Here is an 18,621-nt window from a genome sequence, read left to right as displayed (position 1 = left end):
TTGGGGTCTTCAAATCATTCTGAGTCATTAAGTAGTAACACTGACTTAGCATACCGTGAGTCACCTGGAATTCGCTCAGCTCTACTGGGGTTCACACTGGGAATGTCTCCTCCATAAAATGAAGACATGTCGGCTTGTTTCAATTACAGGAATGCCATGAAACGTTACGTGTTTTCATACTGTGGTGTTCAGTGTTAGGATCAGATTTTCACAACAATAACTGGCCTCGATAGGCCTCCAAAACAAGGATCGATTAATCAGGAACCTAACATAAATCGAGCCCAACAACGAAGTCCGTATTCACTCTGTCAACTGAAGTCACCGACGAGACGTTAAGAAATCGTCGTCAGGGAAGACTCAGGAGGCTCGGTGACCAGGTACCCTCGTTAACAAGTCGATACATTCTAGCCACGCTCCAGTGGTGGTTAGGACACTCTTGGGGGATCGCCGATAGTCTCATGGAATGTGAACTAGTTTAGCCGACACGCACTTCAGAATCGTATATCAGCCATTTATCTCATTCACGCATCTAGTATAATAGTCACTTATCTCCGTCTGTATTTCAGAGATGTCACAGAACTGTGGCGCCAACAACTACTTATGTCACAGACCAGGTGACATCAACCTCTGTGTCAACCTCAACCTCGCACCAACATCTATATGTGTCAAAGAACTAATGGCACCAACCTCCACATGTGTCACAGACCTGGTAGCACCAAGTTTCGCAGAACTGGTGGCACAGACCAGCATATGTGTCATAGAATTGATGGCACAACCTCTACATGTGTCACAGAACTGATGGCACAAACCTCTACATGTGTCACAGAACTGGTGGCACAAACCTCTACATGTGTCACAGAACTGGTGGCACAAACCTCTACATGTGTCACAGAACTTTGGCCCCAACCTCCACGTGTGTCACAGACCTGGTGGCACCAACCTCCACGTGTGTCACAGACCTGGTGGCACCAACCTCCACGTGTGTCACAGACCTGGTTCCACGTGTGTCACAGAACTGGTGGCACCAACCTCCACGTGTGTCACAGAACTGGTGGCACCAACCTCCACGTGTGTCACAGAACTGGTGGCACCAACCTCCACGTGTGTCACAGAACTGGTGGCACAAACCAGCACATGTGTTAGAGAAATGGTGGCACCAACCTGGTGTTGTGGCAGTGTGAGACTACTGTCCCGAGCCACGAGCCACGGGCAACCCTCCTCCAACCTATCTCCCCTCCCCCAACACAAGTTTGTTTGCATTCCTATCCACATCTCCTCCTCGTCTTTCAAATACCTCCTAAACATAGTTTCCCCGCCTAGTGTTGTGTAATAGCTGTGTAATGTCAGATATAAATGTCAGGAGACAGGCGGGTACAAGCGCCAGTCTACCACGCTGCACAAGCAGACCACTACGCTCTCAGCAAGGATGCCGTTGACAGTTTTGCTAAGTGCTCTCTTAATCACACTGATGTTGGAGAGCAACGCCGCCGTGTTGTTACCGCTGGAGCAGGTGGCCGCTTCCAGCCGCGTCCCTGAGTGTCGACTCCGACTGCGATCTCGCGCAGTCACTAATGTCAAGTCGGTCTCCCTCTTTGCCGGCGAGTCAATCGCCTTAGATTTATGTTTGCGATCTCCAGTTGACATTATAATACACGACCTTGTCTACTCCAATGATGGTGGAAGTGACGTCATCTCAGTTACAATTGACTCTGACGTCATTGGTACAGTCAACACAACGGAGGAATCAGGGAACGGTCGTCTCTGGAACGTATTCCACCATTCAGGCTATGTTGGAAGGGGAGGCTACTCTGGGGGCAGACATTCACTGTCTATATTTGTGACCGACTCAGACGAATATGGCGTTGAGTTGGATACGATTGAAGTCGGCTTCGGTGCAGTGACGGAGTTTTGCGGTGCGTCTCCTGCCAGGGACTTCAAGGCAACACCAGTTAAATGTCGTCCCGATGTGCCTGGACTGGGGTCTGACATGTGACTGGAGTCGGACGCGACTATTGGATGCGACTGTTGGATGCGACAATTGGATGCGACTGACAGAACTCTGTCAACCTGTACACTGCCTCCTCCTAGATTGTAAATTGCAGTTTATTTGGAGATGCTGAACTATCAATACTTTGACAAAAATTACTTTGGCATCGGTTAGACATTTGAACTGTGAGTATACATTACAGCACGTCTTTTACTTGTTTCCATGTAAATAACATAATCTAAATACATACTGCAGCCATATGTTTTATCAACGAGGAACGCTTTATCCTCTGTCAGTATATCATAAACGTTTACGTTTAAACGCATTGCTTGTTAAATGTGACGTTTGAATGTACCGTAAAATCAAAGTGTGTAGTTGTAGTGTTTAAGTAAGGTGACTCCTGTACATACAGTGCGATGAACGTGTGTGTAAGTAAGGTGACTCCTGTACATACAGTGCGATGAACGTGTGTGTAAGTAAGGTGACTCTTGTAGATACAGTGCGATGAATGTGTGTGTAAGTAAGGTGACTCTTGTAGATACAGTGCGATGAACGTGTGTGTAAGTAAGGTGACTCTTGTATATACAGTGCGATGAACGTGCGTGTAAGTAAGGTGACTCTTGTAGATACAGTGCGATGAACGTGTGTGTAAGTAAGGTGACTCCTGAACATACAGTACGATGAACGTGTGTGTAAGTAAGGTGACTCTTGTAGATACAGTGTATTAACAATGTGTGTGATTGCTGCTTTGATATGCAGCTTCCTCTTTCAAGAGGGGTTGGGGTAAGGGTAGGGGTTGGGGTAAGGGTAGGGGTTGGGGTAAGGGTAGGGGTTGGGGTGGGGGAGGATAACTATGCTGATGCAGAAATCCCAGCTGATGCAGAAATGTGTTACATGTAATCACTTTCTACATGATATTGTTTATGCCCCATTCCACCCACCATCGGAACCTAATCTGAAGCCTATCTGATCCAAATTTTGCCTCTTTTCGGTAAAATCCGATAGAGATCCAACATTCATCGGGTTGATCGGATGAGGTCCGATGTCTGTCCGCTATATCCAGAGATGGCGTCCTACTGATCCGACTGCGGTCCGATGTCTGTCCGCTATATCCAGAGATGGCGTCCTACTGATCCGACAGCGGCCCGATGTCTGTCCGCTATACCCAGAGATGGCGTCCTACTGATCCGACTGCGGTCCGATGTCTGTCCGTTATATCCAGAGATGGCGTCCTACTGATCCGACTGCGCTCGGATTGTAATTCGAGGGTGACCTGACACTAATCTGTCATTTCCAACACTCTCCCGACAAATCGGTTACTATTCGTAGGGTAATCGGACACTGACACAATTCTGGGCAGATTTGTTGCCAAAATCGGCAGTCGAGTGTGAAAGTATCCTGCACCTCTGGCAATACTGGTCATGGATCAACATTCCCGCAAAGCTGCATCCATGGACTTTGTTCATATGCCGCAGCAGCAGACAGACTATGCAACATGATGCAATGACCCTTGACTCTATCTGAGAAGAAGGCATAGAAGACAATGTTCATTGGGTTCGACCATGGCTGCAAGGTGATAGAAGGGTGTTATATAGGCACTACATCACACTCATGAATATACTGAGGATGGGGGATACAACGGCATTCTTCAATTTCTTTGAGAGCTACGCCAGGATGTTTTCATGAACTACTCCAGACCCTCGAAGAGTGGCACTAATGCCAGGAGAGCTCTTGGGTCTGGTCTCAAACGTTAGCCTGCACCCTAAAGGCAGGCAGGCAGGCACAGACAGGCAGTCTTTAGGTTGCCCCACTAACCACGCCTTTGGCAGCTTTGACATCTCCGTCATCCCGGAAGTGCAGATAGATAGATAGATAGATAGATAGATAGATAGAGAGATAGAGAGATAGGATATTTATATAGCGCACATATCCATGCACTAGTGCATGTTCAAGTTGCAATTGACAGCTGGGTGGACTGGGACACATAGTCACAGCACTTTGTCCAAGTTTACTGCACGTTGCTGTACCCGCAACTAGGTGTATGCACGTGTTCATGTGGCCACCATCTGGCTATATACCAACGGATTCGTGAGTTCTCTTAAGTGCACATGGTTGTGTACTGTACACTAGGGGTTGTGACAACACCGAAAGAGTCTGCACACAAAGTTGACTCCAAGGTTTTTACACCCGGTCACAGGTGGGCTCGATCCCGAAATCTGAACATCTCTGGATCACTAGCCTGGCGCCTTAGCCAGCTCGCTGGATCACTAGCCTGGCGCCTTAGCCAGCTCGCTGGATCACTAGCCTGGCGCCTTAGCCAGCTCGCTGGATCACTAGCCTGGCGCCTTAGCCAGCTCGCTGGATCACTAGCCTGGCACCTTAGCCAGCTTGCCCACCACGCTAGGGACTAGGTGTGGACTGTAGGCTGGGTGACTTCATTGTTCAAAGCCTGGCCTAACTGTTATTGCAGCCTGTGCAACTCGAGACGTGTGAACTGGGGGATTGTCGTGCAAAAGCAGAACACCACGTGACAACACCACGTGACAACATTCCACGACGTATCTGTCGAATGGAATTTCGCAGTTCTTGCATTAAGTTGGCATAATATTGACCATTCATTGCAGTTTAGTGTGGCAAGTAATAAATTAATAATATGCCTTTGGCATCCAAAAGGTAGTGGCCATAACCTTGCCCGCAGATGGTTGAGTGCGAAACTTCTGTGGAGGAGGGGAACTGGGGTGCTTCCACTGCATGGATTCCAGTTTAGTTTCAGGTTCTCAGTGGTGGATCCATGTTTCTTCACCTGTCATCAGACGAGACAGAAATCTGGCTTCATCTGCATTATAGAGATCAAGGAGCTCCTTACAACCTTCAGTTCTTTGATGGCGATCTTGAGCGCTGAGGTTTCTGGGTACCCATCTTGCAGACACTTTGGACATTCCAAGATGATCATGTATTGTCTTTTCAACACTCCCAACCGATATCTGGAATTCCAAAGAGAGTTCTGACACTTTCACTAGCCGCTCTGCTAAAATTCCTTTTTCTATAGCGGCGATAACTTCCGGTTGGGTGACCTCTGAGGGCCTGCCTGACCGTGGTTCATCGTCTGTGGACTTCCTTCCCCGCTTAAACTGAAGAGACCAGCGACAAACTGTGGACAAACTAGGAGCATCCTCACCCATCACGTTACACATGCGATTATGTATTTCTGTAGCTTTGCATCCTTCCTTTGTAAGGAACGTTACTACAACACGTTGCTCATGTTTGAGTGAATCCATGATTGTGAAGACCCCTCGGTCAATGGAGCATTTGTATCCTAATTAATGTTGTGTCTCGGAATTGTTATGACATATGTCAACATTATATTTTGACTAAGATAACACCTGCTAAGATCTGACACTGTAAATATAAACACAAATGCCCAGCTTGTAAACCTCATTGAACGCCTCTCGTAGCTTCAGTATTACAAAGGGGGTAGTTCTGTGGAGATACATCTTGTTTAATACGGCAAGGACACTCTTATATTGAGATACACCTTCTTTATCACAACGAAGGGATAATTACATTGATGTACAATTTGTTAAACTTGGGGATAGTTCAATGGATATGCAGCTTCTTTATTGCGCGAAACGGGTATTTCGATGGCTGTACAACTTCTCTACTACAACAACAAACGTATATTTTTCATGTACAAGTTTAGAACAAAATGGATAGTTCTATAACTATCCAGCTGTTTTATTACAAGAAAGGAAGGTAGGGAGAGTAGTTGTACAGAAATAAGTTTCTGCATTACAACAGGGGTAAACATTATTAGGGTATACAACCTCTTTATTACAATACATGCGACGTTCCGGTAAAGAACACGGTTATCAAACCATGTGATTTGCAGTACTTCGAGATTTTACGTGTGCTTTTTGACATAAAAATATTTCGCAGACAGTGTACAGTCAGCTGATACTGTTGAAATCGTTTACAAGATAGAAAAGGTTGATCCACAAAGGATGACGTTTGTGAACACAATAGAATATCTACACACCTGTCACGTGTCTTTTAGAAGCGTGACATTAGTAGGTACCTCATGAAGGGCGTGTGTCAGTAGAGTGACATTAGTAGGTACCTCATGAAGTTCGTGTGTCAGTAGAGTGAAATTAGTAGGTACCTCATGAATGACGTGTGTCAGTAGAGTGACATTAGTAGGTACCTCATGAATGACGTGTGTCAGTAGAGTGACATTAGTAGGTACTCCATGAAGGGCATGTGTCAGTAGAGTGACATTAGTAGGTACCTCATGAGCGGTGTGTGTCAGTAGAGTGACATTAGTAGGTACCTCATGAAGGACGTGTGTCAGTAGAGTGACATTAGTAGGTACCTCATGAAGGACGTGTGTCAGTAGAGTGGCATTAGTAGGTACCTCATGAATGAAGTGTGTCAGTAGAGTGACATTAGTAGGTACTCCATGAAGGGCATGTGTCAGTAGAGTGACATTAGTAGGTACCTCATGAAGGACGTGTGTCAGTAGAGTGACATTAGTAGGTACCTCATGAAGGACGTGTGTCAGTAGAGTGACATTAGTAGGTACCTCATGAGTGACGTGTGTCAGTAGAGTGACATTAATAGGTACCTCATGAGTGACGTGTGTCAGTAGAGTGACATTAGTAGGTACCTCATGAAGGACGTGTGTCAGTACAGTGACATTAGTGGGTACTTCATAAAGGGCGTGTGTCAGTAGAGTGAAATTAGTATGTACCTCATGAAGGACGTGTGTCAGTAGAGTGACATTAGTAGGTACCTCATGAAGGGCATGTGTCAGTAGAGTGACATTAGTAGGTACCTCATGAAGGGCATGTGTCAGTAGAGTGACATTAGTAGGTACCTCATGAAGGGCGTGTGTCAGTAGAGTGACATTAGTAGGTACCTCATGAAGGGCGTGTGTCAGAAGAGTGACATTAGTAGGTACCTCATGAAGGGCGTGTGTCAGTAGAGTGACATTAGTAGGTACCTCATGAAGGGCGTGTGTCAGTAGAGTGACATTAGTATGTACCTCATGAAGGGCGTGTGTCAGTAGAGTGACATTAGTAGGTACTTCATGAAGGGTGTGTCAGTAGAGTGACATTAGTATGTACCTCATGAGTGACGTGTGTCAGTAGAGTGACATTAGTATGTAGCTCATGAAGGGCGTTTGTCAGTAGAGTGACATTAGTATGTACCTCATGAAGGGCGTGTGTCAGTAGAGTGACATTAGTATGTACCTCATGAAGGGCGTGTGTCAGTAGAGTGACATTAGTATGTACCTCATGAAGGGCGTGTGTCAGTAGAGTGACATTAGTATGTACCTCATGAAGGGTGTGTGTCAGTAGAGTGACATTAGTATGTACCTCATGAAGGGCGTGTCAGTAGAGTGACATTAGTAGGTACCTCATGAAGGGCGTGTGTCAGTAGAGTGACATTAGTAGGTACCTCATGAGTGACGTGTGTCAGTAGAGTGACATTAGTTTCTATCTCATGAGTGACATTAGTGTGAAGCCTATGAGTGACGTGTGTCAGTAGAGTGACATTAGTAGGTACCTTACTAGTGACGTGTGTCAATAGAGTGACATTAGTATGTACCCCATGAGTGACGTGTGTCAGTAAAGTGACATTAGTATGTGTCTCATGAGAGCCGTGTGTGTCAGTAGAGTGTAGTGTTTAACAATAATAAAGTCCAGGGGATGGTTCCACTTATATGTGTGTATCATTAATGTCAAAAGACTGCTTCCACTTGTATGCATGAAATGCCATCACCATGTATACCAGATATATATATGTGTAAAATCAAAGTCAAAGTCTCTGTTTTGATTGTATGTGTTTGAAATTAGGGTCAAAAGCATTTTCACTGCATGCATGGTTTGAAAGTAACTCCAGTAGGCTATTTACCGCATACATGGTTTGAGACATCTTGGGGTTATTTAACATAAAATATATTAATTTGCCGCGTGCATGATGTGAAAGTAACAACATTGTGATATTTGTTTTTAATGCATCCGTGGGGTGAAAGTAACATCAACGTGTATGAAATTTTCTTCACGCTCGTATTTACAGCATGCTGGTGTGTGAGAGCATTGCAAAAGGGGATGAAAGTAGCGCTACAAGTGTGATAGCCGGTGCATGTGCGTGAAAGTAACGTCATAAATGTGATAGTCGGTGCATGTGCGTGAAACTAATGTCATAAATGTGATAGTCGGTGCATGTGCGTGAAAGTAACGTCATAAATGTGATGGTCGGTGCATGTGCGTGAAAGTAACGTCATAAATGTGATAGTCGATGCATGTGCGTGAAAGTAACGTCATAAATGTGATAGTCGCGTGCATGTGCGTGAAACTAATGTCATATATGTGATAGTCGGTGCATGTGCGTGAAAGTAACGTCATAAATGTGTTAGTCGGTGCATGTGCGTGAAAGTAACGTCATAAATGTGATAGTCGGTGCATGTGCGTGAAACTAATGTCATAAATGTAATAGTCGCGTGCATGTGCGTGAAACTAATGTCATAAATGTGATAGTCGGTGCATGTGCGTGAAAGTAACGTCATAAACGTGATAGTCGCGTGCATGTGCGTGAAACTAATGTCATGAACGTGATAGTCTTTGCATATGCGTGAAAGTAACGTCATAAATGTGATAGTCGGTGCATGTGCGTGAAACTAATGTCATCAATGTGATAGTCGCGTGCATGTGCTTGAAAGTAACGTCATAAATGTGATAGTCGCGTGCATGTGCGTGAAACTAATGTCATAAACGTGATAGTCTTTGCATATGCGTGAAAGTAACGTCATAAATGTGATAGTCGCGTGCATATGCCGGGGAATACCGTCACAATCGTTGCTGTTTACGGCCAGCGTTGACTACGTATACATACATGTGTTTACAGATGCCTGCAACTACAGCCCCATCCTAATACACGCTGCCTTTCTTACGGACTAATTTCTCGTATAATGGTGTGTACATGAATAAAACTTCTGATATATTACACAGTTCTATGTCACTTTCGTATTGTTAGTTATATGTTGTCATTACTATGCATGTGATGTGAAGTGAAGTCACGGTTAATAAAGTAGTGAGAGGTGAGATGAGGCACGTGGTCGTATAGCATTCAGCTAAGACAGTGGTGAGAGATGTAAGTTGTGTTATAGTGTATACAGCTAAGATATGAGTGAGAGGTGTATACACTATAACACCACGTACATCTTACCTCTCACTCATACGTTAGCTGTATACACTATAACACCACGTACATCTCACCTTTCACTCATAGCTTAGCCGTATACACTATAACACCACGTACATCTCACCTCTCACTCATATCTTAGCTATATACACTATAACACCGCGTACATCTCACCTCTCACTCATATCTTAGCTGTATACACTATAACACCGCGTACATCTCACCTCTCACTCATATCTTAGCTGTATACACTATAACAGCACGTACATCTCACCTCTCACTCATATCTTAGCTGTATACACTATAACATCGCGTACTTCTCACAGCTGTATACACTATAACACCACGTACATCTCACCTCTCACTCATATCTTAGCTGTATACACTATAACAGCACGTACATCTCACCTCTCACTCATATCTTAGCTGTATACACTATAACACCACGTACATCTCACCTCTCACTCATATCTTAGCTGTATACACTATAACACCGCGTACATCTCACCTCTCACTTATATCCTAGCTGTATACACTTAGCTGTAAATATAACTAAGACATGATTAAGGTGTGGCATGCTCTGCCAGTTGAGTCATGGGGTCTGCGATAGATCGGACCCATGGACCGGGAGCGTGTGTTCTGGATAAGAGTGTCTGGGGGTTGAGATGGTGAAGTGGACACATCCCTCATTTACGCAATCACATATTTGGCGATATCAGAAAACTGGTTTCTATTTGTCCGAGTTACATGACTGCCGCAGCCTCAAGCAGTGATGCCAGGACCTTGAACACACTTTCTGGTGTGGTTAATCATTTCATTCCTTCATAGATGGTAAACACATTGGATATTTGAAAGATATCAGAAATTAGATCTGTTGTTATGAGACGACCATGTTGATGGCCAGTGACGAATGGCATACACATGTATCACTTGTGACTGTTGCTTCAGACGGTCACTTCGATCTCCACGATGAACTACAGCGGGCTGATGCTATTGGTGTTCGGGTGTGAACTTGCATCGTCACAGGTTGTCATTGAGCTAGAGCAGGTGGCACATCACAGAACACCGTGCCGCATTAGATATCGAGATAATGCCTCCAGCAACCGAGCCGTGTGGATGTTTGCTGGGGAATACCTCAGTATCAGCTTTTGTTTAGAACATCCTCAAAATGTTTCCATCCGTAATTTAACCCATTCAAACGATGGGGGAAGTGACGTCATATCGGTCCTGCTTGACGGTATCACAGTCGGGGTGGCCACAACCCTAGAAAGGTCAAATATGGGTGCATACTGGAACGAGTTTCTGAGATCAGGTCAAGTCGGTGGATGGAGGGAACTTGACGCTGGAAACCACACTGTGACCCTGACTGTTAGCGAGGCTGACAAGTTTGGTGTGGAGGTAGATATGCTCGTTATGGAGATGGCGTCGGTCAATGTAACAGCAGACAATATCCAGTGCGCAGGATCGACCCAGATGTGGGGAGATAACTCTGGCATCGGTACCGGATGTAAACCCTCTGAGGTGAAGACACTCAAAACAACAGGTAAACAGCTCTTTACTCAAACTCTATACACAATATAGCATCGTGAATGGACTATAACTGTAGAGACTTCCTCAGTTGAAACAAAACAACAGGTAAACAGCTCTTCACTCAAACTATATACACAATATAGCATCGTGAATGGACTATAACTGTATAGACTTCCTCAGTTGAAACAAAACAACAGGTAAACAGCTCTTAACTCAAACTATATACACAATATAGCATCGTGCATGGACTATAACTGTATAGACTTCCTCGGTTGTAACAAACGTAGATACAATAGCAAATGCATGCCATGTCTGCATTACACCATTTCCGTGTGACCTGAATGTGATGTTTGTTCAGGCGGGGATTGTTTAGTACTATCCCTTTGGAACATGTTCTCATCAGGAACTGCAGGTGGCAAAAACACTGTATGAGGAATTATATGACAGGATTTCCAGACATTTCCAAGCAGAACTGAAAATATTTCATCGTAGAATGCTTCCAGTGATTGCCGTTCAATCGAACATGTGCTGACAAATTAAACTTCATCTGGAGTTGACTTAAACTTAAAACATGGCCTTATCCTTGTGGGAAATCACCTGACACTATACATATTGTTTATACAGACACAGTAGAAGATTCTCGTTCTGTGTGTGTATAAAGAAACACTGCATGGTGTATATCATTTCAGTAGCAAATGACTAAAAGGGCGGGCTCATTATTGTGATATTCAGTTGTATTACTACAACCATTGTTCCAGGCGGTGTTCCTCTCAATCCAACAAAGGCTGAGGTGACAACGAGGCTGCCTGATGACGTAGGGAAGGGTGAATTCACAACGAAGCTGCCTGCTGACGTAGACAAGGTTGAAGTGGCCACGAGGCTGCCTGCTGACGTAGACAGGGTTGAAGTGGCCACGAGGCTGCCTGATGACGTAGACAGGGTTGAAGTGGCCACGAGGCTGCCTGCTGACGTAGGGAAGGGTGAATTCACAACGAGGCTGCCTGATGACGTAGGGAAGGGTGAATTCACAACGAGGCTGCCTGATGACGTAGACAGGGTTGAAGTGGCCACGAGGCTGCCTGATGACGTAGACAGGGTTGAAGTGACAACTGGGATGTCTGCCCACGCGGGGAAGGGTGAAGTGACAACGAGACTGTTTGCTGTTGACGACATGATCGAAGTGACAACGAGGCTGCCTCCTGGCGCAGGCAGGGATGAAGTCACAACGAGAATGCTTGATGACAAAGACAAGAATGAAGTTACAACGAGGATGTTTACTGATGGGGATATTGGTGAAGAGAGAGCAGGTCTGTCTGCAGAAGGAATCATTGGTGAAGCGAGAACGAGGATGTCTGCTGAAGATATCATTGGTGACGTAGCAACGATGCCGTTTACTGATGGGGACAGCGGTGAAGTGACAACGAGGCTGTCTGCTGAAGAAGACATTGGTGAAGTGACAACGAGGCTGTCCGCTGATGGGGACAGGGGTGAAGTGACAACGAGGCTGTCTGCTGAAGAAGACATTGGTAAAGTGACAACGAGGCTGTCTGCTGATGAGGATATTGTCATTACCGATCCTTACTCCGCTCCTCGGCAGACCAACAAATTGGTGACACCATCATCACTAACGTCCACATCGCAAAGCAGTAACGACCCCAACATCCCCAACTGCAGCGTCTGCTCCTCACACGGACACCGGGTGCTCATATTCATTCACGTTTTTTTTCTTACTGCTTTCATTCTCAATCGGATCACATAAGGACCACATTACCATTCACACGTTGGGTTTTGTCATACTATAAACCTTAAGATGTCACATCGAATCTTCTCACTGCTACCTGAATTAATCCCGCTCCTAGATATCCTGGTTCATTTCCATTGTTACCTGGATCAATCTCAACCCTCGATATCCTGGTTAATTCCCACTGCTGCTTGGATCAGTCACACCCCATGATATCCTGTTTGATTCCCATTGCCGACAGGATCAATCTCACCCCTCGATATCATGGAACATTCCCATTGCCGGCAGGATCAATCTCACCCCTCGATATCCTGGTTCATTCCCATTGCCGGCAGGATCAAATTCACCCCTCGATATCCAGGTTCGTTCCCATTGCCATCTGGATCAATCTCACCCCTCGATATCCTGGTTCGTTCCCATTGCCACCTGGATCAATCTCACCCCTCGATATCCTGGCTTGTTCTCACTGCCACCTGGATTAATCTCACTGCTTTTTTTCCAGTTTCGTTCAAAAAGCTTCAATATTTAATCTAGCTTTTATTTTATACTGTTGTTATGTATCTTCTCACCTCCAGGATGTGCGAAAAGAGAAGTTAATATAGACGTTGCTTGGAGATGGTGAATATACGAGGGGATGTCAATATGTTTTGAGCATTGCATAGAAAAACTCAAAATATTGGTATGAACCACATTTATTTTTCAACATAGTCCCCTTGTGAGTCAAGACACTTGTTCCATCTTTTCTGCCAGTCGCTGATGCCATCTCTGTAGAAGGCGCCATTGTGGTCCTCAAACCAAGCCTCAGTAGCAGCAATAAGCTCATTATCATCCTGAAATCTACGACCACGCAAGTGTTTCTTGAGATTTGGGAACAGATGGTAATCACTTGGTGCCAGGTCTGGAGAGTAGGGGGGATGCGGCAAGATTTCGTACCCGCATTCCTGGACAGCAGCGGTTGCAACGCGAGAGGTGTGTACTGGAGCATTGTCTTGATGTAGAAGAATATCACGTCTGATCTTGCCCCGGCGCTTCTCCTTGATTGACTGTCGCACTTGCCTCAACAAGTTAGCGTAATATTTCCCATTCATTGTTCTTCATTTTGGTAAGTAATCTATGTGGATGACGCCTTTGCTATCCCAGAAGACTGTCGCCATTACCTTCTGCACTGATCTGGAGGCTTTGAACGTTTTGGTCCTGGGAGAAGTGGCATGTTTCCATTCCATGGATTCTTGTTTGCTCTCAGGATCATAGTGGTGGATCCAGGTTTCATCACAGGTTACTAGCCTAAAGTGAAAATCTTCTGGATTCTTGTTGTATCTGCTTAGCATGGAGTTGCTTATGGTGACCCTTCTTTGCTTCATTTCATCTGTAAGCATTGTTGGCACCCATCTTGCGCACACCTTAGACATGACGAGATGTGAAATGCCTGTGGTCTCCTCATACTCGTGGAGTGTGATTCGACGATTTTCCAGCACAAGTCTATGCACTCTATCAATGTTTTCCTGACTAGTGCTTGTTGTTGGGCGACCTGGACGGGGATCATCTTGAAGACTCTCTCTTCCATGCTTAAATTCATTGACCCATCGTTTGATGGCAGCAGATGAAGGGGAAGACTTCCCATAAACCGCTGAAAGCCTTCCTTCAATGTTCTCCGCCGAGGTTCCTTCAAGAACTTAAAACTTAATTACTGCTCTATACTCAATTTTATTCATTTTCACTGCCGTGAGGGGGGGTCTCTTTCTGTCACTGTGAAATGTTCAATAACTTCTGAGAGTAGGATACCAAAACTTATATATCACATCAGCTACACCCCAAGGTTCAATGTCGTACCATAGGCTGTGACACCTGGGTACGACAAATGCTCAAGGCTCAAAACTTATTGACATCCCCTCGTACACTGAGATGTAGTATTACGATGGAGGACACAGATGCTGAATAAAATTTGTGAATAGGATGTTCGAAACATTGAACATGTAAACATATGCATTTGACCCGTTAATCTTTCATTATCTTACTAGGCACTAACAACATTTACTGATGTGCTTAGCATTTACAGTTCCCTCAGACAACCAATGCCCCTAAACAACCCATTGATCCTAGGAAACCCATGCCCCTATACAACCCATGCCCGTAAACAACCCATGCCCCTAAACAGCCCATTGATCCTAGGAAACCCATGCCCGTAAACAACCCATGCCCGTAAACAACCCATGCCGCTAAACAACCCATTGATCCTAGGAAACCCATGCCCCTAAACAACCCATGCCCGTAAACAACCCATGCCCGTAAACAACCCATGCCCCTAAACAACCCATTGATCCTAGGAAACCCATGCCCCTAAACAACCCATGCCCCTAAACAACCCATTGATCCTAGGAAACCCATGCCCCTAAACAACCCATGCCCCTAAACAACCCATTGATCCTAGGAAACCCATGCCCCTAAACAACCCATGCCCCTAAACAACCCATGCCCCTAAACAACCCATTGATCCTAGGAAACCCATGCCCCTAAACAACCCATGCCCCTAAACAACCCATGCCCCTAAACAACCCATGCCCCTAAACAACCCATGCCCGTAAACAACCCATGCCCCTAAACAACCCATGCCCGTAAACAACCCATGCTCCTAAACAACCCATGCCCGTAAACAACCCATGCCCGTAAACAACCCATGCCCCTAAACAACCCATGCCCCTAAACAACCCATGCCCCTAAACAACCCATGCCCCTAACCTTAACAACCCTCACATGTTTACTCTTTCTACCATGTATCACGGAAATGTAACGTGTTTAAGCTTATACAATCCGGTTCCTTTCATTGGAAATAGATATGTTAACTCAAATATCATTCAACGCCCTTATGTCACTGAAGCCAAGTCATTGATCTTGGCTAAACTGATGAAGATACAGCAGGTTTGACCAAGTAACTCTTTTTACTTTTTGTCTGCTGTGTATAAGATCTGACACATGAAAATAAATACTGCAAACGTAGTTCTGCCCCGTGGTTCCTGCACATCGGGAATGTGTGTGTACTTCTGACTCCAGTATATCCACTTAAATTTGTGCGCATGTGGCACTATTGTAATGCTCCTGTCCAGCAGGGCCTGTAAAGGGTAACCCTGTGAGTGGATAATGGGCTCCACAGATTGTGTTCGTGTGGGGAATCGAACCCGGAGTTTGGCGTGACGAGAGAACACTTTATCATCAAGACTACCAATGAATGTGAATAATCGATGTCAGTTCAAACCGTTAGAAACCAGTGAGCGATATATAGATCAGCGTCCACCTCACGATATCCGGCAAAAAGCAGTGTCGTGTTTATTCCCAAATGTGCCATGATCCTTCATGGTTGTGTCATGTTCCACCACGACTGTCTCTTGTTTCTCCACGTCTGTCTCATGTTTCTCCACGACTGTGTCATCTTCCTCCACGACTGTGTCATGTTCCTCTCCTACTGTACCATATTCCTCAGTGCCTATTGTAATGATCCTGTACGACTGTCTTATGTTCCTCCACGACTGTGTCATGTTCCTCCACGACTGTGTCATGCTCCTCCACGACAGAGTCATGTTCCTCCACGACTGTGTCATGTTCCTCTCCTACTGTGCCATATTTCTCAGTGCCTATGTCGTGTTTATTCCCGATTGTAATGATCATGTACAACGTTCTTATGTTCCTCCACGACTGTCTCATATTCCTCCACGATTGTGTCATGTTCCTTCCCTACTGTGTCATATTCCTCCACGATTGTGTCATGTTCCTTCCCTACTGTGTCATGTTCCTCCACGATTGTGTCATGTTCCTTCCCTACTGTGTCATGTTCCTCCACGATTGTGTCATGTTCCTTCCCTACTGTGTCATGTTCCTCCACGACTGTGTCATGTTCCTTCCCTACTGTGTCATGTTCCTTTGTGACTGCGTCGTGTTCATTCCCGACTGTGTACACGTTCCTCCACGACTGTCTCATATTCCTCCACGATTGTGTCATGTCCCTGTCCTACAGTGCCATGTTCCACCACGATGGTGTCATGTTCCTCTCCTACTGTGCCATGTTCCTCTGCTGTTGTGCCATGTTCCTTTGCGACAGTGTCATGTTCCTCTCTTACTGTGCCATGTTCCACCACGACTGTGTAATGTTACTCTCTGAGTGTCATGTTCCTTTCGTAGTGTACCATGTTCCTCTACGACTCTCATGTTTCCCTACGACTGTGTCATGTTCCTCCACGACTCTGTCATGCTCCTCCACGACTGTGTCATGTTCCTCTCTGACTGTGCCATGTTCCTTCGCGACTCTGTCATGTTCACCAACAGACTGAGCTGAGTGTATTTCACTGTCGCACTTTACAGACAGTGAGGAGGTGTGTACACGCAATGGAGATTTACACACAGACAGTGTGGAGATGTGTACACTGACAGTGTGAAGGTGTGTACACAGAAAGTATGAAGGTGTGTGCTTACATGGACCAACCATTGTCCACAGACTGATTTATACACAGACAGGGATGTACACAGACATTGTAGAGGCGTGAACTCAGACAGTGTGGAGGTGTGTTTACGTGGAACAACCATTGTCCTTGTAACATTCAGGATGGCCAAACATTGTCGTTACTTTAAAGGACTACTAAACTCAATTTTAGGCACTCTTTTTATCACTGCATATGAAAGACTTCTGGTTACTCATAAACGAAACACCATTTATTTATTCAGTTATTTTTAAAAAACTTGTGGTTAATTAATACCAAGCGCTTAAAGGTTGCTAAAAAGCCGTCTGCTTCTCTCTCGCCCGCAAACGAAACTACAGACACGGTTATGTAACACTGTCGCCAGAGAACCGGACGTGACGTAATAAAAGGAACGATTTCCAATTAAGTGTATAGAAAATGTGTAGCAAGCTCGTCATTTTGCTGATTTCTCAACGTCACCTAAGACATGTCGAATTGTTGTGTTGCCGTCAATTGCTCCTTGGGGTCGGGTGATGGTGTCACTATGCACAGATTTCCACCGGACCCCGTAGTTTGTGCTTAAATTGGTTGTTTGTGTGTGCGAAGCGAGCGTGTGGAAGCCTGTGGTATATACTATATCGGATGGTTCGCCCACTACCACGCTTCCAGGATAGAAGACTGCTTACTACACATTGCTGACCAAAAGGATTTTGCATAAATATAACGCTTTCTTCCTCGGACGCGAGGTTGTGGTCGAAGTGTCAATATTATCGTAAATATTATTATATCGGCTTCCGCCTCGATTCACTCGAAGAGTGAAATTGTTATGTTATAAGCAATGCCATGTAAAATCCTAATGTCCATCAATAAAATATATATTTTACTACCAGTGAAAAGTAATTTTGATTTTGTAAGTCGGTGAAAAAAGACTTAAAAAGCATTTATCTTTAGACAGGGCGCCGCCATTTTTGAAAATGGCACGGGTTAAAAGTCGGTTACAATTATTGAGATTATGGTTTGTTTTCATCAAGGTAGAAAATCCAAGCTACTTTTTACCAGTAGTTAAATGTGTATTTGAATCATGGCCAAAAGGATTTTGCATGACACAACTTGTAACATAACGATTTCTTCCACGGAAGCAAGGTGGGGGTCGAAGTGACATTAATATCGTTAGTAATCTTGCTCCACCTGGCTTCCAAGAGTGAAATTGTTATGTTATAAGCAATGTCATGCAAAATCCTATTGTCCATCAATAAAATACATATTTTACTACCAGTTGAAAGTAATTCTGATTTTGTAAGTCTATGAAAACAAACTTAAATAGTATTCATTCTCAGATAGGGCACCGCCATTTTTGAAAATCGTGAAGTCACGGACAAAATTCCATTTGAATTAATGAGATTGTGGTTTGTTGTCATCAAGTTAGAAAATCGAAACTACTTTCTACTAGTAGCTAAATATGTATTTGAATCATTGCCAAAAGGAATTTGCATGACATAACTTGTAACGTAACATAAGCGAGGTCGGGGTCGAAGTGAAAATACTGCGCGATAAATTTCTACACTTGCTAAATTTACTTGGTTTGTAAACGTTCACGCACCAGTATGTAGACAATTGTCAATATACGTCTTTATATTTGATCTCATGATCCTAATTACTTTATATTATAACCATTCTTGTATGGATTTTGAAATTTAACAGAAAGAAGTGATCTG

General features: G+C 44.6%; 1 protein-coding gene and 1 pseudogene across 1 annotated transcript; both read left to right on the top strand.

The window, feature by feature from the left end:
- The first annotated feature begins 1,353 nt into the window (after window positions 1-1,353).
- LOC137269930 (uncharacterized) lies at window positions 1,354-8,979 on the top strand (annotated as a pseudogene).
- A 1,165-nt stretch (window positions 8,980-10,144) lies between these two features.
- Window positions 10,145-15,451, top strand: LOC137269885 (polysialoglycoprotein-like). Its single transcript, XM_067803718.1, has 2 exons — window positions 10,145-10,733; window positions 11,479-15,451. Exons 1-2 carry the CDS (start codon window positions 10,160-10,162, stop codon window positions 12,477-12,479), a joined length of 1,575 nt encoding a protein of 524 aa, XP_067659819.1. The 5' UTR covers window positions 10,145-10,159; the 3' UTR covers window positions 12,480-15,451.
- The last annotated feature ends 3,170 nt before the right edge of the window (window positions 15,452-18,621 follow it).

The sequence above is a fragment of the Haliotis asinina genome, unplaced genomic scaffold (genome assembly GCF_037392515.1).
Source record: "Haliotis asinina isolate JCU_RB_2024 unplaced genomic scaffold, JCU_Hal_asi_v2 scaffold_18, whole genome shotgun sequence".
Taxonomy (NCBI): Eukaryota; Metazoa; Mollusca; class Gastropoda; order Lepetellida; family Haliotidae; genus Haliotis; species Haliotis asinina.
Note: the sequence above shows the minus strand (reverse complement) of the source record. Positions and strands in the feature narration are given on the sequence as shown.